The 25765-nt window shown below is 45.9% G+C and overlaps 1 protein-coding gene across 2 annotated transcripts in view; it reads right to left on the reverse strand.

Annotated features, from left to right (window-relative positions):
- The window catches only part of TTC28 (tetratricopeptide repeat domain 28), a 392003-nt gene that overhangs the window by 69912 nt on the left and 296326 nt on the right, over positions 1-25765 (reverse strand). For both annotated transcript variants that reach the window (XM_028146798.2, XM_008142485.3), the window contains exons 7-12: positions 12199-13540; positions 10447-10970; positions 6927-7036; positions 4717-4846; positions 3554-3772; positions 1459-1624 (exon numbers count right to left, since the gene is read on the reverse strand). In XM_028146798.2, coding sequence (XP_028002599.2) covers positions 1459-1624; positions 3554-3772; positions 4717-4846; positions 6927-7036; positions 10447-10970; positions 12199-13540 — 2491 coding nt within the window. The remainder of the gene's footprint in view (positions 1-1458; positions 1625-3553; positions 3773-4716; positions 4847-6926; positions 7037-10446; positions 10971-12198; positions 13541-25765) is intronic.

Raw genomic sequence — 25765 nt, forward strand, 5'->3', positions numbered from 1 at the left:
CCTGGAATTGCCACACCATTGCCCCGGTTTGGGGATATTCCAGGATGCACCGCAGTCAGAAATAAGACAACAATGTGTGCGTGTGGCTGACGCCTGTTCAGATTTCATACAAGCAGAAGCTAGCGATGACATTCTTACATGCTTCAGCTATTTTCTCAAAATATGATATTAATTTTGATAATTAGAAACAAAACGAGCACGGGCCTGGGAGTCTGGGTGAGATCTAGATTGTTTGGATCCTGGCCCTGACACTAATTCAGCTGTCAGCAAGCCCGATGCAGTGCTGGCTTATGTTAATGAAGGAATTGGACAAGGTGACCACTACCGTTACTTCTGGTCTTGACATTCCACTAGCCCAGTGGTCGGCAAACTGCGGCTCATGAGCCACATGCGGCTCTTTGGCCCCTTGAGTGTGGCTCTTCCACAAAATACCACGGCCTGGGCGAGTCTATTTAAAGAAGTGGCATTAGAAGAAGTTTACGTTTAAAAAATGTGGCTCTCAAAAGAAATTTCATCATTGTACTGTTGATATTTGGCTCTGCTGACTAATGAGTTTGCCGACCACTGCACTAGCCAATGATTCTTTTTCATCTAAGAACTTCTCCTCAACTTCATAAGCATCTCAAAAGTCAGTCCAGCTGCGGGCAATGACCACCCACCCCCAGGGGCCTGGGATCAGCATCTCCACGGAAGCCGCAGCAGCATCTTAGGGTTTCATGACTACAAATGAAACCATTCAAGAGACAAGCAGGAATCCTAGGGACCTGACACCAGCTAACACAGCAGATTCTGTGGCACACGGACCTTCTCAACACTTGTTCATCCCAGGATGGAGGACTGAAACGCCGGGGAGTCTCGCTACAACCAGCTGTAAGGCACCCTCTTCTTGATTTTCCCCTGTAAATTATTTCCCATATATAAAATAGTCAATCATGACCAAGTGTTTCCATAAGTATATAACTTTTCCAATCTTTGCAAAAAGCCATTCTCTTCCCTATTCCTGATATAGCGGTTCAATTTCCTTCACCTCAGCCCCCCAACGCACAGATCCTTGCACAGGCCCCGTCACTGGTGCTAAGTTCCTCTCTCAAACAGGCGTTCAGCTATAGTACAAACTCATTATGAATCTGTTTATAACCAAAAACTCGTCTCAGTTTTCATTAGCTGGTATGTTAAATTCAAAGTCCCATTTATGTTTAAACAGTCCACAAACCCTCCTTAGAAATGGGCGTCTCCGATGAGGCCCTTCCCTGTCTGAAAGGAAACTACCAAAAAGAATAAACACAGCAACGAAGGGGTTTGTACCCCAGAGACACGTAGCTTTTTCTGCTGCGGCAACTGTGAATAGACTAAGCACAGAAGTGTGAATTCCAAAAGAGCTCAAACCGGGTATTTACTAGCACAAACACAAAACCAAAGAACTCCGGAGACTGTGTCTGTGGCCGGTGTACCACTTGCCTCGAGTAGTAAGACTCCACGCCCAGCGCCTCCCGCACACTGGCGATGTGCTGCTCCAGGGCCGAGCTGGTGGCTGTTGGAAGGTTCGCACTGCTGCCGGCCTGGAAGTCACCGGCGTTTTCCATGGTGCTGTCACCCAGGTAGTGCTCGTGAAACTTCAGGATTCCTGAAACAAGACAGGCACGGCCCATGTCACGGGCTTGGGCTTGGGGGAGGGAAAGGTGAAGGATGGGACAGCAATGCCAATGCTGTGACCTCTTTGACAGGCATGCCTTCCTCCCAACCACGTGAAGAAATCCTGAAATCCACCCTCTCCAGAGGGTTTCAGAGGTCGGTCAGGGCCCTTTCGGCAGCTTTCACCATCAGGTTTGGTGTCTGAAACAGGGAATTCAAGACAGGGCTTTTGCTTTTGGCGATATATTCTAAAGCCCCTGAAATGATGACTATTTCACAGGTATTTCAAAACAGAAACTTTCACCAACTAGGGCAAGTTTTTTTTCTAGAATAGTGCAGAAGCATGCCAGCATATAGTCTCCCCAGAAACTGAAATCCTGAATAAAAATATAACCAGCCAAGTGGAAATAGTGTTACTCAAAGCCCTTTCATTTCACAAAAGCAAATCAAAACAAATATGTAGTACAAAGGCCAGATAGAAACATTTAAAACTATTTTTAAATAAGACTACCTGGTCAACAATTATTAATGGATTAAAGCAGCAAAAAATGATGGCTGCATGGAGCTGACAGGATCCATAGTGGTCTTCTAGCAATAATCATAGGACATATTCTCCAATGGTAATGAGGTGTGTCAGCGCTGGAAAATGCTGGTCCTCTCTGATTTGATTAGGGCCCCAGTGAAAGCTTCAGAGTCTCATTAAGAGCAAAGAGGAACAGAAAGAGAAACAATAGGAGCCTCATTATACACGGCTCATTATTACAGGGATATGGATATACCACCTGTCAAATCATGTCCCCAAAACGTAACAGCCAGAGAGAAAGAGCTTGATATCTCTGTTGTCAGCCGTGTCCTCCTGGGCATTAGTGCCCTGCTGGGGGCTGGAATACACAGGGATTCATTCCACTGTGGCTGACACTCGCCAAGTCACCATGAACATCACAGCTTAAAACCTTCAGCATAAAAAGGTCAGAGGTAAAAATGTTCTTTATTGAAAGCCCATAAAAAATGGAATTAAGGGGCAAGATTATAAACAATAATGCTGAGGCACAGCATGTACAGGCACGAGTGCTTAGAACCCAAGAAGCATCTGAGAGTTGTCATCCAGCCATCACTTTTTAAAATCAAAGCGATGGAGACATAATCAAGAAACCTTATCAATTCTCCTGGCAGTTGAACTTTCTGAAATTGGCTTACAGATATTCAAGAAGCTCATTCTTCAAGATTCCCAATTAGAAGATCCACTTCCCCAGTCAATAAACTCTTAATTGGGTCTGGTGTGTCTCCAACATGGTAAAGCCATCAGCATTTTATTATGCAAAAAGTAAGCCCCTCACAGCTAATTACTGGTTCTGTATTTAGTGAAACTGTTACAGCCTGAACATTTAATGCCAATTTAATCAAAGGAAATTTTTATTTCTGAAATAAATTTACAATGGATGAAACTGGTTCAAATGGATTCTGATAAATTCAGAAATGCCAAGCATAAGACTTCTTTTATATACTGTGAGAAGAGTCTGCCACTGTCATTTTAGTCTCTTTAACTTTACCATGACAAAGGGTTAAAACCATTAAATCATAGCTAGAAAGAACTCCTTAGGACTTACAGTCATCGCTTTATTAGCTAATGAACAGCAGCTGCCTACAAACAGGCCTGCTAGTGAAATTAATCCTCCTGCTCTTAGTCTTCCTTGATAAATGCTTCCACGTTTGCCAGTGCGGAGCAGCGATTTCTTGGGGGAATGAGAAAGCCGGGCTGTCTTATTAATTGAATGCTCCACCATGGACTATCCACTGTGGCTGAGACTTTGCTGAAATCCCACATCAGCTTCTTAGTCTGATCTATGGTAATGCACCTCTATTCATTAGACGTTCACAGTCTTGTGTATAATTGCCCTGTTCCTACAGAAAGAGATCTTACCTGCCCCAGGAGCCAGCAGCCAGCTATACAGGTAGCCCGCGGCCAGAGAATAGTACAGCACTAGTCCTCTCTGGCCATTCACCATCTCCAAGATCTGATCGATAGTGACTGGAGAGTAGGGGTCAGAGTCCTGTTGTCCTGTTTGTCGTTCTACCAGAAGATCCGCAAACGCCCTTGTCCGTCCTCTTTCTGCCACAGCCAGGGCTTCGTCATGATGGCCTACGCGACAAAAGGGACAGACTGAGGACTCCATGGGGCATGTGCTTACAGAGAGGGCCATCAGCTACAGAGATCCTGGGCAGAAGTCTCACTACCCCTGCACTCCAGTGTGTGGCAGCATCTTGGTCCAACCCCCAGCCTTAGATGATAGGTGTAGTGTCCTCTCTTGTAAACCCCATATTTTCAGATCCCACACCACCCTCAGGTCTCGGGCCTTCCCGTCTTGCAGCCATACCACAAGAGAGCCAGCTTTGTTTAGGGGATTCATGCTTAGCATCTGCTCCACATCCCGAGTTGCCTCCCGGCCTCCTGGCTTCTGACCCCATTCACTTGGCTCTTTGGACTCTGGTTACCCTCTTACTTTTCTGCTCAACTCTGATTCTGATTTGACTTTGGCAGATGAGCCCTAAAGGATTTGGCTCTTGACTATCATTCTCTCTCTCCTCAATGCAGCTCCTCTACACTTCCTCATCTCCCCCCAAATTATATCTCTGTGCCTTTGTGCATGCTGGTCCCTCTGCTGAGTGGGTCTTTCCCCCTTTCATTGACCTTGTCTCAAATAGAGGAACCCTAATAGTTGCCCTGCCCATCTTAAAGGTAAAGATTAAATGAGGCACTGAATGTCAAGATGCCTGCGAGGCATTATTCAAAGCACCATGGATATAACAGGTGATTATTGCTCGAGCTGATACCTCATTCCATTTTGGGCTCCCACACACTTCTCTTCTCTCTTCTAATCCCCACGGGCAAAGGGTTTAAATATCTGAGGTCTCTAGTTGTTTGAAATTGCTTCTCTCTTTTAAGTTTTCCCTCAGTCTTTCAATCCAACTTCTAATCCACACATTTTTGGGTGTAACAACAAATCATATTTCATCACAGCAATCACTAAAGGACTTAGATAGCCAAGCCCACACGCTCAAAGTGGGAACCCCAGCTGCTCTCACCTAGGCTGACGAGCACCCGTTGCAAGGCCTGGTAGGATGACGTCTGCAGGTCAAAGAGGGAGAGTTTGTAGTCCGTGCTCAGCTGCGCCTCGTGTCGTATTGTTTCAAACAAGGCCGATGCCCTATAGAGCTGCAAGGAGGGGAAAAGGAACATTATCCATTCCCCAGAAGCCACACTCCAGCCACTCACTGACTAAAGACAACTTTTGCTCACATCTTGGTGTACAACCTAAAAAAAATTTTAAAGGGTGGAAAGGATGAATTTTATTTCCAGGTAGGTCCTACTGGAAAGGCATCAGATCATATACCTGGTAAACTAGTTTATGGTATGTAATCAATTCTTGACAGATAAAGGGATTTATTTATTTATTTTTAATCCTTACCCAAGGATCTTTTTCCATTGATTTTTTTGAGAGAGTGGAAGAGAGAGGGAAAGAAAGAAATATCGATGTGAGAGAAACACATTCACTGGTTGCCTCCTGCATGTGCCCCAACCAGGGCCTGGGCCTGGGAAGAGCCTGCAACCAAGGTATGTTTCTTTGACTGGAATTGAACCCGGGACCCTTCAGTCTGCAGGCCGATGCTCTATCCCCTGAGCAAAACAGGCTAGGGCGGATAAAGGGATTTAGAAGACAGGGGTTATAGACTTATAGTCTGAAAGTTGTAAAAACAAAAAATCAACTACTAATCCAACCAAGTGCTGATTTTGAATTTTAAAAAATGCCTCCCCTCTTGTCATCAAGCAACCGTAATTCAGCACACACACTTCTCGGTGCCTAAGGAGTGAAGTGAGAACAGGTGTGGTGCAGGCAGGCTGGGAATAGACGAGGAGGGCAGGGCTCGGGGCGGGGAACGAGATGAAGGCCCCACACGCCCAGGAGAGGCATAGCTTTCTGCAGGCAGTTCAGCTGAATCAAACACTGGCCTCCACAGCAGTGTCCCAGGGTCAGGTCTTGCTGGACAAGCCCCCCTAGAGCCACGCACACTCACAGGGACACCTGCAGAACCCGACACTCAACCTTCTTAAGGGGACACTTTCCTGCTGCTCTAAAGGCTTCTCTATCAGTGAGATCACAAAATGCTTCGGATATTTACATGCTGAAAATACAGTATCAAATGTTAAGTTCATGCACATTTAAAAAATAGAATGCTAAGACTAAGAGACAGACTAGGAGAGAGGGATGACTCCCAGCTCTGCCCCTGACCTGCTGTGTCATCAAGCAACTGTAATTGTCATCAGTTGCTGACAATGGTACACATCAGTTGCTGAACACTGCATGTATTCCTTAAGTAACCATGCGAGGTAGAATGGTAACTGTCTACCTCGCATGGTTACTTAAGGAATACATGCAGTGAGTTACCATTCTACCTCGCATGGTTACTTAAGGAATACATGCAGTGAGTGAAAAGTACTTTGAAAATTGTAAATTGCTACATCAATACAAGTTTTAATTTTTAAAACCAGGAAATTGGAGAATTATTTAAATTGCCTTTAATAGTTTAAAAAGTACAGTAAAATACCAGAACATTTCAGGATGCTATGGCACAAATTCAGTCACATCATGTGCTCAACTCCTACGAGCACCTCTGCTAGGAGCCTTCATTCCCTCCTCCTCTGCCCCTTCTGCCTAGCACAATGCCCTCCCCGGTGATCACTCACATGCTGCCTAAGTGGTTAAGTGTGTGATTTTAGATGATACCATCTCACAACTCCTCCAACCTGCCAGAGGAACCCGTAACTCCAGGGATCTTTCCAATCTCCAGAGCTAGCATGAGAGCAGGCTTCTCTTCCAGTATTTGTACAAAGGCAGAACCATGAACTCGTGTGTGTGTGTGTGTGTGTGTGCATGTGTGTGTGTGAGAGAGAGAGAGAGAGACAGAGAGAGAGAGAGAGAGAGAGAACGAAATCAGGACACTAAATCCAATAATCATGAATTCTTGACTACTTCTATTATAAAATGTATGTATGTAATTTCATATTAAGGATTAATGAGGAACAGCAGCACATAATACAAGAATGTCAAAGAAATTATTGAGAAATCTATCACACAACTGAGCAAGAACCTTTACTATGCTTCAGCACTTGTGGGCTGGTACAGCCTGGGAAACCTTTACGTCAACCCAAGTGCACAGGCCAGCACCTTCTAGCCAGTTATGACTAGGATAGTAATCCCAAGATTTCCACTTGGGGCAAGGGTTCTCCTACTCACCTGGTGTTGCGCCTCCTCCAGGTTCCCGCTAGCCCAAAGGGAGAGGCCAAGACCGTGGCGAATTTTGGCTTCATCTTCTCTTCGGCCCAGTTGCTCAGCTAACCTTAAACCTGAAGTTAGATGGAGAAATTTTAAGGAAACATAGAAGATACACAATTCCACCTGCCAAGGAGTCCAGGAGGGTAATTCTGCCTCAAGTGTAAATAAAATATGTGAACACAGCTGATAAAGTGCAGGCAAAGGGAGAGCTTGCCAGCCAAGCAGAGTAAGCATTCTCCTCAAATTCTGTGATGGTAGCAACCTTTCCAGGGCACCCACGACGCCCCAGGAAGAGCTCAGGTGATGGCTACCAGCAGGAGACAGGTTTGCATGGCAGGCAGAAACACTGGAACGAATGGAACCTAACCTGCCACCCTCCCAGATGTGAAATCCCTAGCTTTGCAAATGAAAACTGGGCCTATAAATGGATCTAACCCAATTCTTTGGCTGGCAAAAGCTTTTCCTAACAGTGCCATGGTCAAGCACAGAAGCCACGCGGATACATTTTCCTATTTCACGTGCACAGGATCCAATCAGTGTGGATGGGAGACATATCTGATGTACTCCTGAAAGCAGAGTGCTCACACCGCCTGACACTGCCTTCTATTACTGATGCATTTCATGTCCAATCTGTTTTTCCTTTAAGGCTGAGATTTTGATGTGCCTCAGCGGGGTTGCAGAACTAGTGCTATTATGAGTCCAAAATCTTAAATAAGACTGCCCTCGTTCTAAAGGCTTTCAGATAGACACCTGCAGTTCGGGTCACTTACCTACAGTAAGCTTCTGAATTTCAGGACATCAGCAACCTCCAAGGCTTTGTGGGAGCCAAATAAGGGGGCACCCACTTATTGTATTGGCCACTAAGCGGTTCTCAGCATCACTTTGTCCTCATTACCCTGCTCTCTGCTGCGCACACAGAGAAAGGACTTCCTTTTTCTAATCTAATTCAGGGTGGGTGGGAGCCCGCTTCTGAGCAAGCTGGGCCCGTGCAATTTCAGGCTTTTGAAAAGGAACTGAGTCAGTTGTGAGGCTAATAAAAGCAATACTCAGGTTCAAGCTCATAAAAATATTACGCATTTCAAAATGCATATAACTCAGAAAACTTAGAAATAGCATTTTAAGTTTAAATCATGTTACTGGGTAACAAAAATAATACTTGCAAGTTATTCACATTTTAAAATACCTCACAGAGTAGAAACACAAATGAAAGAAGATGGTTCTTGGATGAAAACCAGGAGAATACTGGCTGTTTAAACCTTCAACAAGCTAACCATACTTATTCTTCAACATAGCTATCCCTGCCAGCTCTGGCTCTATGAGTTGGAAGTAAAATCATTGAGGTACCCCCCTCCCCCAAATCCCGAGGTACCTTCTGTGTAAGCTGGGGCTTTGCTTTGTTCCCTGCTGGGTCTCCAGCAGGTAGGGCACTCCCTGGCCCATAGTCAGAGGTTCAACAATGAAGAGCTAAAAGCCCACTGGACAGACGTCGTACCTGTTAACACCCGTTTCTATCTGCTTCTGTCTCTTAGGGACCTGATACACCCATCCAGCTCTCCTGGAGCTGGTCTGCTAGGAACTAGTTTAGGTAAGGCCACTAAATTGCTCCAGGCTCCCTCTCTTCACTTGCAAAAAAAAGAGAAAGGCTGGATGAGACCAGTGGTTTTAACCAGGGGCATCCATACAAATCACCTGCAGAGCTTGTTCAAAAGACCCAGACTAGGCTCCACGTGTGAGATTCTCCTGAGTGGGGCCCCTCTGAAAACCAGAGAGAAGGCACGGAGGTGGTTTCTGATTGAACTGTTCCCTCCTTGCAAGAGGGTCCAGACCCGACTCAGAGGACTCCGAAAGGCCTTCCAGGTGCCCTGCTCTGTCACAGCTCATGAGAAGAGTGTCTTGTTTGGCCCCAGGCACCCCGGCTCTCTGGTGGAGCACACCCACAAAACAAGCACCGAGGAGATGCCACAATACGGATTTAGGTCTCTGCGAGACGTAAAACTACAAGGAACAATAAAAGTGAAATTGAGTTTCCCATAAATATAGAATTATGTTACAATGTCTCAGGCAAAGCAGCTGCTTTATGGAAACAATATTTCAGGAAGTACAAAAGAACACAGCTGAAAGGTTGTCATATGCTGGGCCTGAATTTAATAGTTTTCACAAATTCAACTGAAAATCGCCCCCAGTCTGTTGGAATTTTACCACAGCCGAGTTTCAGGAAACCAGAAGCCAATTCTCATATTTAATGCATCGAGGCAAGCTCCCAGTGAGCGGGAGCCAAATGAGGTCTGGGAAGCGGTGCTCAGCCTCTCAGTAACCTCTCAGCCTGCAGGCCAGAGCGGTCCCTGGTCTGTGCGAAGAAACATCAGCCCCTGGCCCATTTTCCACTTAGCTTCCTGCTTCCCTCTCTCCCCGCTTCCCAGCTGGGGCTCCGGAGGAAGAGGATACGACTGCTCCAACCCTGTTCTGTTCTTGGGGGGTTCAGAGCAACTCCACACAGGGTCTTACATGGTTCCTGGGGTCCGAAAAGCTGGGGGAGCCCCGCTTCACCACTGACTGACCATATAGTCAGAATCAAGTCACTGTACTCTCCGAGTCTCAGGTTACTTAGCTGCAAATGGAATAAAAACCTCTCAAGGTTACTGTGAGAATTAAATCCAATTAAATAAACTATATATGTGTGTGTTTTTTAAAAAAAACACCTTGGAAACTATAACTGAGAGTTTTTGCTTGAAATCAGCAACAATGTCCTTTTACTAGTGAGCCAAGATCATCATACCTGCGTTTTCCCAGGATGGGAGGATGCAATGTGCCCATGGGAGGAGCAGTGCTTTCCGGAGGGGAAAAGGGGTGAAGGAAGCCTCCAAGCACTGACTGCTCGGGTGACTGAAGGGAACTTGACAGCAGAAGGGAAGGGGGAGGAGCAAGAAGGGGAAGGGGAGGGAGAGGGGAGGAGCAACAGCAGCTGCAGCCACTTTCTGGGCCACCATCGCAAGCACTGAAGTAATAAGCTCTGAGAAGGAAGTCTAGCCAGCTGCCTGAGTGACCCTCAGACTGATGCTTCAGGATTAGACCTCAGCTGCTACATCAAAATGGACTTAGGGATAGCTGTGATAGAGTCTAAGAATTTTCCTCTGATTCAGACCCTTACATTTTACATGATTAGACCTTATTTGATTCACCTTGGCAGAATGTGCTGTTCACTCAGAGGATTCTGAAAAGCAGGGAAGGAGGGTATCTGCTCCTTGGGCAGCTGGTTGGTGAGTAAGACAAGCTGGGTAGTACATTCTGGACCCTAGAATGCCTTTGTGCTATTAAAGAACACCTAGTGCGGGGCACCATGGTTTTGGAGTGGAACCAAAGTGGCTTCTGAGATCCTCACTGCAAGCTGGGTGGCCACTCAGACGGTGCATACTACCCTCTGAGTAGACTCTGACCTCCATCTCAGAGTAGACCCAGAGATCACGTGGGCCTTTGCACTTACCTTCCTGTAAGTACATGACCGCCTGGGAATAGTTCTGCAAAGCATGATGGGTCCTTCCGAGGCTACTATATGACACCGTCTTGGCCACCAAGTCGTTCATCTGGGCAGCGATACTCAAGTGCTGTTCTTGATAGACCACAGCCCTCTCGAAGGTGCCCAGAGATTCGTACGTCAGGCCCAGGTTCCCATAGGCGCGGCCCTGGCCTGTGGGGTTGTTGGTTTCCTCTGCGATCTGCAGATCCAGCTGGTGGTACTGCAGGGCTGTATCGTACTCCCCCATCTGCTGGTAAACGCCCCCCAGGCCACAGGCCGCATCGCTTTCCAGAGCTCGGTCTTTCATCTCCCTAGCAATGTTCAGCTGGCGTTCAAGGCAGGAAATGGCTTGTTCGTAATTCCCTAATTGGCTGTGCAGACTTCCCAGTTCTCCATAGGCCTGGGCTTTATTAAAGGCCTCCCCGAGCTCATGGGCGACCACGAGCCTCTTTTCAAAGCACACAAGGGCTTGCTGCAAGCTCCCCATGGCCCTGTGGGGATGTAGACAGAAAAGCAATGATATTATTTTGTGCAGGTGCAGACATACTAAAGCCCCTGAGAAAATGAAAAGCATTTGTCACTGTCACTTACTATAGAAGCTCTTAACTCCTCTTCTAGCTAAAATCTATCATGTGCCCTTAGAGTGAGATGCAGGGGAATTTCATAATCTGGAAAGCAATTCAAAAGTCATCCCTTAGTGACCTTCCCAAGAGCTTGAGATTCAATGGGATATACACCCCAGAGGAAACATAAAATATATTAATAGGCACAATGATAGCAAGTGAACTGTTTGGTTCTTCGGGCCTCCCAATTTCCACTACTGCTTAGACTATGTTTTTGAAATCACTTTACAACAGCTATAAATCCTTCACCCTGAGCTCCTCCGAGCACTCTGTGGGTGATGATTTAGTTTGACCCTTGCCTTTCCCCCACTCCGGGAGCCCTAATCCCCTGCCTATCTGGAGAAGCCGTATATTTTGCAGACACAGACACCTTCTTGGGCTCCCCACATTCGGAAGGAAAAGCATCACCTTGGCCAACAGTGTATCTTTCTGTGCTGCTGCTAAGAGATGACGTGATAAGACTGGGAAGAACATAGATTCTGGCAGCAGACCAGACCGGTTGTGTGGAGGCACGTAAATTCCTTTTCCTGAGCCTCAGTTTCTAAATGATAGTAAATCCCACATCCCATAGCAGATGATAATACATGTAGAGCAATACAGGATTGCTATAAATGTTAAGCATGATGATAGTATATATTTATTCACTCCTGCCATTATCAAATGGCTTTCCCTAAAAGCAACAAAATGGGGGCCAAATAATTGGTGGGTACAGATGATGTATTAAAAAACACTTCATATAATGTGGGAGGCATTCAGAACAGCTCAGTTAAATTGATTCACTCATCTTTCCCATTCTTATTATCTTTTATCTTGCTCAATACGATGCAGTCAAAAAGGCAATGCAGTGGGAGTCAAAGAGCCCTGGGTGTGACTCTGAGCTGTCGCTTTTAAACTGTGTAATCTTGGAGATTAACCTGACCTCTCTGGGCCTCAGTTTCCCCCTCCATAACATAAAGGTAGTCCTATCCCCTGCTAAATTCACAGAATCATTGGACGAACCAAACGAGATAGGTATGAAAATGTTTTGTAGTTAACAAACCACATGCCATTGCTGTCACCACTGCTCTTTGTGCAAGTTTATCAGCCACATGTTTACCTGTGTCCGTTTCCTAGGCCCCGGTAAGCCTTGGCTTGGTCTTGCATTCGATTCAGACTCTGGGCAACAGATAAATATTGTTCATAGTACTTGATAGCTTCCTCGTAGTCACCCAGGGCCTCATAGCAATCCCCCAGGTTGCCGTAGGCCCGGCCCCTGTCGAGCACAGACTCGTTTCCGCTTAGCTGCTGCAGCATGGCCAGCTGCTGCTCGAAGTAGCCGATGGCTTCTTCCATCACATTCATGTTCATCTTTGTGATGCCCATGTTGCCATAGACCTGGGCTTCTAGACTTGGATCCTTCAACTTCTGCCCTAGATCCAGCTGCTCTTCGTAACATTTGAATGCCATTGTGTATTTCCCAAGGGCCATGTAGACAGCAGCCAGGTGCCCGTGAGATCTGCACTCCCCTGGCAAGTCGCTCAGCTCCTGATATACCTCCAGTTCCTGCGTGTGATAACCCAAGGCCTTGTCATATTTCTGGATCATTCGGTATGCAGTGCCCAAGGCTGCATATGCACTGGCCTCCAGTCTTCTGTCCTTTACGTGATGAGCTAAGCCCAGCTGCTGCTCATAGAATTTTATTGCACCATTTATATCTTTTTTACAGATGAATATATCGCCCAGGTTCCCTAAGGCTCGGAACTTAGCCTGGGAATTATTCAGGGACTGAGCTAGGGACAGCAGGTACTTTTGACACTCTTCAGCTTTGCTGAAGTTCAACAGAGCCTTGAATGCTAGGCCCAAGTTGCAGTAAGCTTTCGCTTGGCTCAATTTGTCATGAAGGTCTTTGGCCAGTGCCAGATCCTGCTCATAGTACTTCACCGCCTCCTGGTAATTTCCCAGGCAGTAATGGGCATAGCCGAGATTGTGGCAGACCTTCCCTTCTCCTTCCATGTCTTGAAGGTCTGGGGAAAGCCGGAGGTACTGCTCATAATAGGGGGCAGCTTGGCCATACTCCCCCCGAGAGCAGTGGAAGTTGCCCAGGTTGCTGAGGGCCCGGGCCTCACTCTGGATGTCGCGCAGCTCCCGGGCAATGTTCAGGTGGTTCTGATAGTGCTGCAGGGCCCGGTCGTGGGCACCCAGGGCCTGGTAGGCCACAGCAAGGTTCCCGTGTGTGGATGCCTGCGAGGCGCGGTCATTCACTTCCATAGAGATCTGCAGCTCCTGCCGGTGGTACTTGACCGCCTGGTCGTACATGCCCAGAGCATTGTAGGCATTGCCCATGTTCCCGTAGGCACGGCCCTGGGCAGCGTAATCGCTCAGCTCCTGGGCGATGCACAGGTGGGTCTTGTGGAGTTTCAGTGCAGTATCATAATCACCTTTCATCTGGTGTATAATTCCTGAGAAAGAGAACAGAAAAAGGGTAGAATAACATTAACAATTTGGAAAAAAAATGTAATTTGCAACTTAAGTTATACTCAAATACAATCCAGATGAATTAAAGAGCTTAAAATAACAGAAGGTAGAATTAAATATTTATTAGGTCTCCAGAGGGAGGATAGCTTTCTATGCTTCGAAGCAACAACAAAAAAAACAGTGACAGATTTGATTATAAAAATAAGATGTTTTCTACTACAAATATATATCTAAAGTTAAAAGGCAAACACAATACTGGAAAATATATTAAAAATGCAATAGCTATTGTGTGTAAAGATTTTACTCGGTCTGACTTTTTAAAAAATCAAGATTTAAATTTACTGAAACAGGCAAAGCACTGAGGCAGCAGACAACTCACATCCAAGGAAATCCAAAAAGTACCCAGAGGGGAAATGCTAATTTCTTTTAATAATCAAAGAAATGCAAAATAAAGCAACCCTGAGGTACCATTTTACGTTTACTAAATTAGCAAACAAAAAATTTAAACAACATGCTATACTGATGAGGTTGCCCTGAAACTGGTAAGCACATCAGCTGCCGGACATAAGTTGGCACAGCCTCTGGAGAAGCGGCGTGGCAAGAGCCACAAACACAGTGCAGCTCAGACCCTGCAGTGCTCCTCCTGGGAGGGCGGCGTTCTAAGGAAATCAGGCAACAAATGCAAGAGCTATAAGCATAACAATGTTCACTGCCACAGTATCGCTGAGTGGAAAATCAGGAACATCTTAAATGGCAAACACAGGGGCCACCGTATAGCAATCCAATAGAGGGTTTGGGGTCATTAAAAAGATAATTATGCCCCACCTGGGTGGCTCAGAGGTTGAGCGTTGACCTATGAACCAGAAGGACATGGTTGGATTCCTGGTCAGGGCACAGGCCCGGGTTGTGGGCTTGATCCCCAGTAGGTATGCAGGAGGCAGCCAACTGATGTTTCTCTCTCATGGATATTTCTATCTCTTTATCCCTCTCTCTTCCTCTCTCTCTAAAAAAATTAATAACATTTTTAAAAAGATAATTATAAAGTCTATGTAGAAAAATGGGGGGGGGCAAGATTCTTATAATAATGTTGGTTTTTTTTTGCTTTTTTCAGAGAGAATAGAAGGGAGGGGGAGAGACAGAGAGAGAAACATAGATATGAGACAGACACATCAATTGGTTGCCTCCCACATGCACCCCGACCACAGCCGGCTGGGGATCCAGCCTGCAACCAAGGTAAGTGCCCATGACTGGAATCAAACCCGTGACCCTTCAGTCTTCGGGCTGATGCTCTACCCACTGAGCCAAACTGGCTAGGGCTTTTTACAATAATATTAAGTGGAAAAAGCAGAAAACAATGCTGCATGCTCCGTGACGAGTAGGAAAAAACAAATGCACATGGACGAGACTTTGAGGAGATTATGCAAAAATAAAAATAGATGCCTTGTTAGGTGATGGGATTTGAATGATTTTTGTTCCAAAATTTCTTGTAATTCTGCTATACAGCTTTTACTGTCAACAATAATAGCACTTCAAACAACCCTCATAAACTATGCTATAAGCTGCTAAGCCATTGTTTTCACAAGCAGTTCAAATGAGATCATAAATATCAAGTAGTTCCAAATGAGGGGTATTATAGAGGTAACTTCGGAGATGCTTTTAAGGTGAGCCTGGTTCACCCCAGCTGGGGCTAGGGTGGGGCACTGGAAAAGCTAGAGGGAATCTAGCATGCAAACAGGTTTCTCCTTGCCCTTGGTTTTGAACATGCTGTTCCATGCATCAGTGTGGGAGCTCTGCAGTGGTGACAAAAACCTGCAGAAGTACAAAAACTCAAAGACACCACGATGGGTTATTAAAATATCTGAAAACAGAGGCACGGAGAAAGCTGTCCAAATCCAGCCTCTGCAATTTGCTTATCTCTGTGACACCTTTCATTAGTTCATTCATTCATTCACTTGTCCATTCATTCATTTACACACTGACCCAGGAAACATTAACTGAGTATTGTATACTAATGTTGTGGTGGGAGCAGGGGAGAGGAGAAATAAAGACAGGTGTCTGCTCTCCAAAAGCACACAGAGTCATAAGGGAGACAGACAGTCACGAAACAAGTCAGTACACACATTAAATGCTTAAGTGAGGGGGGAGACAGGAGCATGTCAGGGCCCCTCTTCTGGTCCCCACTTCCTCCCTGCCTACGATGGAGGTCTGTCCTACCACACGAGTTGTGTCCATCTCTGGGCCCAGCATCTCTTTGACATTGACTGGACTTAGGGTACTGCATACATCATTTAGCCTCTCTGAGCTTTGTAAGGTTCATCTATAAAATGAGGAAAATAGTAATATGATACAAGCCTTAGAGGGTGGTAATGAGGATCAAATGAAATAATGTGTGTACAAGTGTATTGTAAACTATAAAGTGAAATTCAAATGCTAGTTACTGGACTTACTAGATGCTTTAAGGAAAAGGAATGCTGGAGGTGGCAGAGATTAAATAAACTATGGCAATTCTTCTGTGTATTTGCTTGTATGAGTAATATATGTAATTTAAAAATAATTAAGAAATCATGGTACTCTATGCAATGCAATAACATGGTACCATTAAAAATGGTAAAATAGAAGTTTACGTATTGACACGGGAAAAAATTACAATATATTAATGGGATATATGGTCACAAACAGTATATTTTAATAAAAATATTAATAGGATATATGTATATATGTATATGTTTACATTTATAATATACACACATACAACATAAAACTTATTTAAATGTTAACAATAATTTTTGGGTGGTGGAATGGCAGCTTTTTCTTATTATTTGTACTAGTAGCCCGTTTGCACGAAGATTCGTGCAATAGACCTTCATTCACCTGGCTGCCTGCACCAGTTTTCTGCCGGCACCGGGGACCCAGGCCTTGGCTGTGGCCACCGCCTTCTACCTTCTTTCAGGGTCCCGGCTTGGCCCTGGGCGGTGGCCTTGGGCTCGGCTGCACCCAGCGTCCCTGCGATCGGAGCAGGCACCCCGCTGGCGCTCAAGGCCCAGAAAGCCCCGGGCGGCTTTCCGGGCCTTGGGCTCCGCCCGCACCCCAGCGTCCCTGCGACCCGATCGCAGGCACCCCGCTGGCGCCCAAGGCCCGGAAAGCCCCGGGCGGCTTTCCGGGCCTTGGGCTCCGCCGCACCCCAGCATCCCTGCAACGGTTTCCTGGTGGGCGTGGTTGGTGGGCGTGGCTTGGGCGTAGCGAAGGTGCGGTCAATTTGCATATTTGTCTATTATAAGGTAAGATTGTCAGTGTTTTTCCTATGATGAATGCATAACCCTTGGCAGGGCCAAGCCAGGGATCCCCCCTCATCCCCCCCACCCCCCGCCCCGCGCGACTTATTGGAAAGTATTTTTGAAACTGATCCAATAAGAGGAGTAATATTCTCGGGGATTGGGCCTGGCCACTCCCCTGGGTTGGAGACGTCTCCAGCATCCAGCTGGAAGGATGCGAGTTTTTCAGAACCTGTCTCAAGGTCAGGAAGCTGCCCAGGAGGCAATACCTCAGCATTACCTAGAGCCCCTGTTAGTGGGGAATTATTAGTGACGTAAACATTTCCATTCTAAAGACCTGCAGTTAGCCTGGACCCTTAAAATGCTTTTATCTAAAGAGAAAACTTTTCAATTTCAAATTTCCAGGTATCCTTAGAGAAAATGAATCATTTCACTCCCTCTCTCCTCAGCTTCTGCATTTCTGGAACAGGAGTCAAAATATCTGCCCAGCCACCAGTCCACAGTCATGGACAGAGCCAGAGCCGGGGAGGGCGGCAGCAGCGCCCACAAGCCCTCTGAGCACTTCCTCCCCAGCAATGTCTTTACATTGATCTCCCCTCCCCCTCCCCCCCCAGCTTTTGGATTTCACTGTAATGATTTTTAAGCCAATATGATCACTAGTCAGTTGCTAAGAGCGTGTTGAGACCTTCAGAGAAGGCAATCAGAGGAAGCTCAGGTTTTTCCCTGCTCCCTACCACCAAGGACACAGGTCTCCTTGCTAGCTCCCCCCTGCCCACCGGTACCCCATCATCCAGGAAGCTGGCTAAATATCTAGAAAGCACACCATAATGGCAAAGAACAGAGCTTTAAGTCAGAAGGCCTGTTCTACAAGCCTGGCTCTCACCTCATTAGCTGAGCACCTTTGAGACAGCCACTTTACGTCTCTGGGCTTTTCTTTCTTTTTTAAATTGAAAACTTGATGTCGTTTGCCTTCTTATTAATACGGTCAAGTTATAATCATCTCAAAGGAATGGTATGAGAAACATATTAGTATATGTCAATAATCTGTGTGAACTACAGCATGCTTTCTAAACATGGCATGAGCAGAGTGAGAGAAAGAAAAAGAAATGCTGTCTTGCTCTCGGGGCCTTAAGAGTCTGGCCTGGTTAATAGGGAGCAGTTGGGATGATAATGGCTACTCAGGGTTCAATGATTTGTGAAAGAAACTGCCTGCTGGTTATGGCAAAATGATCTGATCCCCAGCCAGCTTGCCCGAGCACCCCCCTTTCCTCCTCCCTTTCCTCCCGGTCTGATACTTCCAAGGATCTATAAAGAATTGCAGGAAGATTCTCAAAACGACTTCTGGACACGAGCAAAGGTAAAAGGATATGGATCCGGCTGAGTGGGAATTTTTTCATCTGCCTGTGTCTCTACTGTCTCACCGCTGCCAGCCAGGAGAATTCTGAACGGAACATTACACACAATTGGCAGCCTTTCTCTTTATTGAGGCAACATAAAAGCTGCCGAGAGCTGCCAGCAGAGTGACTGCACATGCTGAGGAGATAATCTGCAGATCCTCCTTCCCTTTGGAGACCACAGCTTGATTTTCCAGGGCCGTCACTCAGATGAGGACTTACAGAGGGCCTGTCAGCGGGGTGCGCGAGGTGACAACGTGCTCGGGGAGGGGAATTAAATGAAGATTAGTGGGGCAGAAGACCTTCCACAAAGCAGAGTTCTCACAGGGGGTGTGGTTAGGGATTTATACAGCAGCACCGCCGGCCTCCACCTCCGTGTCAGGAGTGGTCACTGCCCCGGGAATAGCAATACCGACTACAAAGAGCCGTTGTGAAAGCCAAGGAGACCATGCTTACTAGACGCTAGCACAGTGCCGGGGACATAGTAAGTGCTCAATGCATTCTGCTTTTATTACTAACCATGACCAGCAGACATCAATGGAGGTGTGCACAGGACAAGCCACGCAGAACTTCTGCTGTAACTAGAATGTTTAGCGTTTCAGCAGTGAATTCTGACTGCATTTCCACTTGTGAAGTCTGTAAAAGCAGGGCTTCAGTGCACCTCCACAAACAATGGTAGTGCTCTTCTCATTTCCTGAACATATTATTGTTCTGATTATTAATAGTTCATGATCCTAATGGGGGTTTAAGAGTTCATCCACCGCTTCCATCCTGGCCGCATCGCCAGCTATTCTCAGGGGAAACGTAAGACTGGGGGATTGGAAGAGGCCCTCTCACAGGCTCACTTTATAAGACAGGGCCCAGTGAGCGGAAGTGCGTTAGTGGCAGAGCTGAGGAAGGGACTCTTGACCCACAGCCCATCTGCTTTCAAAATAAGCAGAAGATATGAAGGAACTGTTATTAATCAGTTTCACTAGGTGTGAACTGGGACAGTAGCTGTGTTTTATAAAGTTCTCATCTGTTAGAAATACATATGGAAGCATTTACAAATGAAATGACATGGTGTCTACGGTTTACTTTAAAATACTCTAGCGGGGGCTGGGAAGTAAGCATGTGTGTGCTAGCATGCGTGTGTTTATGAAAATAGATGAAACAAGATTAGCAAAATGTTGATAATTGGTTTATGCGTTTAGTGGGGGTTCATTATACGGTCCTATCTCTTTCTGTGTGTGTGTGTAAAATTCCACAATAGAAAGTTAAATCAAATACTAAAGATATGCAGAGAGCTGTTCTGTAGCCCATTCTGCACCAGGAAACTTTCTCATAGCTAAGTCCTGATGTGGATGTTTAAGTTCATGTCCTGTCTGGGACCACAGGAGAGAAAGAACTCAGCTGGTCGCCAGCCTCTAAGCTATACCAACCTCCTTCTCCTTCTCCAGGCCCGGGGAGGGCATGTACATGCTGAAAACAACACGGTGCTGTGTCCCATTGTTTCAATTTTATAATCATGATATTTAGTTGTACCTTTCATTTCAAGTGATCCTACAGGACATGATATTTTGTCTATCAAACAGGAAACGTGGGAGGGGATGGTGAAAGCAGCTGGGAGCACCTGCTGCACATGCTCAACTGCTCTTCCCAGGCGCCCCCTCACCAGGAGGAGTGGCCCCGGTTTCTCCAGGACACCCATCACTCTAACTGCAGACATCTTTGTTCCCTGGGCCCTCTCCCTCTCAAGTTCCACACGGAGCTTCTGTATATTGTACCTAAAGTATCTCAAAGCTTGGGGTGGGGAAGAGGAGAAATGCCTGGTTAGTAAACAGATGGCTGGAATCAAAGTGCTCTCTATTAGAAATGCAACCACTGGATGTTTTCTCTAACTCACTCTCCGGTTACTATTTATGTGCCCGGAGACAAGTCCCCATTATTTCTTGTCCCTGAAGGACAGCAAAGGTACAGCTATTTTTAAATGGCAGAAATTCAAAAACCAGTTCTATGACGTCAGCTACAAGCATCTTCCCAGTAGGTAAGCTTTTCCTGAGAACTGGTGCCTGCTATCTGATGATCTCATTCACACTTCACAACAGTCCCGAGGTCACTACTCTGGTCTGAGACCCGGAAGACTCAAGAACGTACGGGGCCACACAGCTCTTAGGGGCAAGACTAGCACTGGAATCCAGGTTCTTCTGACGCAGGAGTCCATCTCTTTCGCCTGCTCCCCTTCTGGAATGACGCTGGTGAAAAGCGGACATGATTTCATACCCACTTCTTTACCAACAGTACACTGGCAGGCCAAAGCAGCCCTGTGGCAGCTATATAACAGCCTGGCTAAATTTGTATCTAGAGCAAAGAAGTGCACATTAGAGACCGGAAACGCCTAAGGACTGGAGGAGGAGGAGGAGGAGGAGGAGGAGGAGGCGGCGGCGGCGGCAGATGTAATCACTAGTGTGGGCACCACCTCTTGGGCCATCCATGTCTCCTCTGCCATCATTTATCTTAATTACATCTGTCTACTTTTCCTACCAAACCCACCCGGCCCTTCCTGCTCCTCCAAAGGATAAGTGAAGCTAAGAGCCTGTTATCTTCTTTTGCTTTAGCAGCAATTGAGGATGTCTTTAGTGACACTGAGAGTTGAGTGGCACTTTTGTCCCAGATCCCAACTGCCCTTCTCTTCTGTTTCCACTCGGAGGAGCCGCTATAATAAGGCTGAGGATGCCACCTCTCCCTCCCACAAACACACTCCCTTAGAAACTACCCGTCTTCCTCTGCGCCCAGCTTTATTGAGGTATAATTGACAAAACTGTAAATATTTGAAGTATGGAATGTGATTATTTGATACATATATACATTGTGAAATTACTGCCACCATCAAGTTAAATAGCACATGCATCATTTGTAGTGAGAATGTTTAATGTCCACTCTCAGCAAATTTCAAATATATTAAGTATTGTTAACTATAGCTGCCCTGCTGTACTTTAGGTTCCGCAGAATTTATTCATCTCATAACCAAACTTGGAGGAAATAAAATGTAGTCGGAATAGAGAGCCCTAATTGCTCACTCCTGACCCTCAAGGCTCCCCGGAGGCTGAACAGAGGTCAAGCCAGTTCCTCTGCAGTCCCCTCCTGCCATTGTCCTCACGCCTGGGGTAAATAATGGCCAGAAGCCAGCGTGGAGCCCACTGGAGCCCACAGGTATTTCACTGCCTGCATACATGGCCCCACTTCCCACTTCCCTCAGAGAGTTAAAAACCAAGACTGCAGGTGAACAGCTCAGAAATTCCCTGGTTCTGCACGGCCGTAAATTCCGAGGCGGTGGGGAAGATTAATTGTGCCATGAAGCAGGGGAAATAATAATTAAACCTATTTAAAAAGGAGGTGGCTGGAGAGGGGCGCTCTGGAGATGGATGATGAGGTAGGAAGTGCTAGGCACAATCATCCCTAATGGCTGTGGCCAGGCCACTGTGAGAGAACTTGGTGGGAAGCCCAGAGCAGAGTGAAAAATATGCCGGGCCTGCCTGGCCAAGCTCCGCCATTAGTCACTGTTTGGAAAAGGCAAAGTGTGCCTGGTTTTCATTGTGGATCACAATAAGAGGTGGGAGGCACCCTCATAAGTTAACAATGCAGAGAATGTTGCAGGGAGTTCGTTTCAATATGAAACAAACAGTTCTTTTGTTTCAAAGTCTGAGGTAGAATTACTGAAATGCAGAGATAGTCCTTCTGCTCCTCCCTTGAGTTGAGCCTCTAAAAAAAGGACCAAGCCCACCGCCCTGGAATACCTCCTAAGGGCCCCGTGGCCTGCGGAGTCAAGTGTTGATTGATTAAAATGCATTTACGAGCTTTCCGGACCCAGCTCTAACCCACTCCTCCCTGCCCCGGGCTCCCTGTGCTGTGCCAGCCACAGAGCAGCCCCACTCGGCCTTCCAGGCCCCCCCACCCTGCTTTGTATGCCTGCCTTTCTCCCCCGTCTGTGGCAGACTTTACTAATGATCTCTCTCTGGTTCTCTCCTACATTCAGATAGGTATTTCCCTACTCAGGGAAAGCCAGGGGTGCCCACTGCAATGTTGAGTACAAGCGATATGTTACTTCCAGAGAGAAGCGTTAAGAGCTGGAGTACAACCGTCCATGCTGTCTCCCCCCGCCTCCCTGACTGGGGAAGTATGTGTTCCAGGTGGTCCCGCTGTAGATCTGGGTTAGTGAGCTGCCCCTGAAGGCGATGTAGGCAGTGTATGAACATAGTACTTGCATGTTTTGGGTCACTAAGATTTGTGGACTGTTGTTACTGTACCAGATCCTAGCACATCCTAACGGATGTGCCGTACAATATCAATCCTCCAAGCCCTGGTCAGAACCTACAATTTCAAACTGTCCTTCCAAAGTCTGTGTGAGAGGAGACACCTATTAATAGAAATGATCCAAACCTCTGGATGTTCTAAATTCTAGCCTGGAATCAAGTGAGCCCACTAAAATCCATAAACTTGAACCATTACCTTGGACCCATACTGGATAGGCTTCAATTAATTGAGGTTTAACCTTAATGATCTAGGGTTGACTTGTTTTTTCTTTTATTTATTGATTGATTTGAGAGAGGAAGAGTTAGGGGGGAGAGAGAGACACATCGATCTGTTGTTTCACTTATTTATGTATTCATTAGTTGACTCTTGTATGTGCCCTTGTAGGGAATCAAACCCACAATCTTGTCATATTGGGATGACCCTCTAACCAACTGCACTACCCAGCCAGGACCAGGGTTGATTTGGTTTTGATTCAAGTTTCCTATTAGAGAAAGCATACAGAAATCTATTACAATTTTACTGTTAAATTTTTATTGATGCTATAAATTTTGTTACCAGAATACCTTACATAAAATCTCCCTTGAGAAATCTCTTAGAATTCAGCTTTCCTTCCCTGGAGGAATTCTATGCTCCCATTTTTTGGGTAATGAGGACTGTTTGTTACTCTTTTTGCTTTGGCCACCAGGAAGCTCTGACTCAACATGGACCTCTACTCTAACAACTGTTAGCCTTTAGGCTGCATGGTTTGGCTCTTTTCCTTGATGTTGGTTTCCTACTTTGATGTGTATTTACCGGATCTTAATTTTCTATTTCTATTGTATCATCATCTGATATTGTAAGCTAAGTAAAGTCCTTTATGGAATGAAGTTATAAACGAGCAAGCCATCAAAAAACCCTTTTACCTTTGTTGCATTCTCAATTGATGGCCTAGGTACACTGCCTACCCCTTAGTTGGCCACTTCTCCATTTTGCAGTAATTTGTTTCAGAGACCCTTTTCTATCAACTTTAATAACCCAAAAGTACCAGCTGCCTGGAGATAGTGTTTTATGGTAGAAAGGCACTGTGACCAAATTGGATGTTCCCTATTCCTGGCTCTACCATTTCACTGGCTTATGGTCTTAGAAAAGTTACTTCTCCTGGCCTCAAGTTTTCATCTTTGTGATACTCCATTTTCTAGGATATTGCTATTATTCCAAATAGCTTTGATAACTATAGCCCTCAACATTACAATTCACAACATCAAAATCTGCCACTCCCTCTAGCATTATGGTACTATAGAATGTAATTCACTCTAAGTCTTAGATGCAACCATGTTTGTAAAGTGAGTACCCTAAAGGGAACGTGACACCAGATCAGCTCATCAAAGGGGAGAGAAGAGTCCTGGACTCTGAGAATACTATAGCCAAGCTCTGCATGTGATGTGAGAATGGGGCACACTTCCTTAAGGGTCAGTCTCTGCATGGGGGACAGGAGACCCCCAAGGGCCTTTGGAAATGTGGTGAAGCATTTTTGGGTGTCAAAATATCTGGGGGCTTACACTGGGTGGGCTCAGGGGCACCAAACAGCCTGTACTATATGGGAAAGTCCTGCACAATGAAGAATTACCACACCCCCAAATGTCAATAGACCACACTGAGAAATACTGGGTGCTCTGAGGTGATTTTATACCCTGCCATTAATTAATAATCTGGGGGGGGGGATATAAAGTCATTTCTGTACTGTCATCCAGTTGAAGTTGTTAAAATTAATCATCAAAGCTAATTACTTGGTAAGTCTGTTGGCTGGTATCCAATAATTTAAGCAAAAGACTGAGAAACTGGAAACCTTAATTTTAAAATCTGACTTACTGACTGATTGCCTTCACCACAGTTTTTCTTTTTACCTGTGAAATGTGATTCACTGTGAAAAGAAGTTATAGGCTTCCTCTCAATTTCATTGTGATAATTAATAAGGGAGAAGGGGCCTGGCCGGCATGGCTCAGTGGTTGAGGGTTGACCTATGAACCAGGAGGTCACGGTTCGATTCCGTCAGGGCACATGCCCAAGTTGTGGGCTCAATCCCCAGTGTGGGGCATGCAGGAAACAGCCAATCAATGATTCTCTCCCATCACTGATGTTTCTATCTCTCTCTCCCACTCTCTTCCTCTCTGAAATCAATAAAAAAATATTTTTTTAAAATAAAGGAGAATGGAACCCTTCCTAAATAATAAAAATAATATACAAAATTTTCCTTGGTGATCTCATTTAATACCACTGTGTGACTCCAAATATGCAATTCCAGCTCAGAGTTCTCTAAATCTTAGTCTCATAAGTCTAACTGCCTACTGGATAAATACCTCAGGTAACCTAAAACTCAAGGTTTCCAAAAATGGTTGTAAATTGTGGAGCAGAATTAAATCTAACACGTTATGGCACCTGTCAGCTTTCGGAGTCCTTGGGCCTCCATTATCTTATTTGACTCTAGAACAAAGGCTGGGTCTGCTCCGAAGACACTCACCAAGGCCATGTGGCCCCTCAGTTACAGAGCAGGGGTGAACTCAGGCCCACCGCCCCCCAGCCCAGCACTTTTCTCCTGGGTTACTCTGCAGCTCTGAGAGTCTGAGGCGCAACTGCTGCAGAATTCAGCTGTGTAATCTGGGAGGTGAGGGGGATGGGGGTGTGGGGGTGTGGACAAAGCCCATCCCCCAGGGCCACATCATTCCTTCAGAGAGGATGAGAGGATGGCGTGGTCTGCCCAGGCCAACAGGGAGCCCTGGAAACAGACAGGGAAAGGGAGGAGGAGCAGAGGAGCTGGCCAAAAGAACAGCCCTTCGAAATGATTTCACTTTGCAAATTCAATTGCAAAGACAGATGGATTTTCCAGCAAGGCTGGAGAGCAAATTATGAAATCTGCTTTCCCAAGGCAATCAGGACTGAAAAGCTTCATTTTAAAAACTCATGCTGGATAGAAAACTCATACTCTATGACTGTGTGAAGTGTTCTAGCTAGATTAAGCATAATGCTATCAAAACAAGTGATTCATATATTCTGCTCGTTTTTCTATTAGTACATGGGCTTTTGGTTAGGGCAATTTCAAAAACACGGAAAAGAGCAAAATGGGATTGACATTGTGAATCCATTTACTGCTTTCAGTTTTTCTTCCCTTTCTGTTTAATTGAGAGAGATTTGCTTAGGAAATTAGAGGCCCCTGATACTGGCTTACTCGTGTACAGCACAGAGATGCTATTTGAACATGTCTTCCTAGAAAGCT

Source organism: Eptesicus fuscus, chromosome 23 (genome assembly GCF_027574615.1).
Source record: "Eptesicus fuscus isolate TK198812 chromosome 23, DD_ASM_mEF_20220401, whole genome shotgun sequence".
In the NCBI taxonomy this organism is placed as follows: Eukaryota; Metazoa; Chordata; class Mammalia; order Chiroptera; family Vespertilionidae; genus Eptesicus; species Eptesicus fuscus.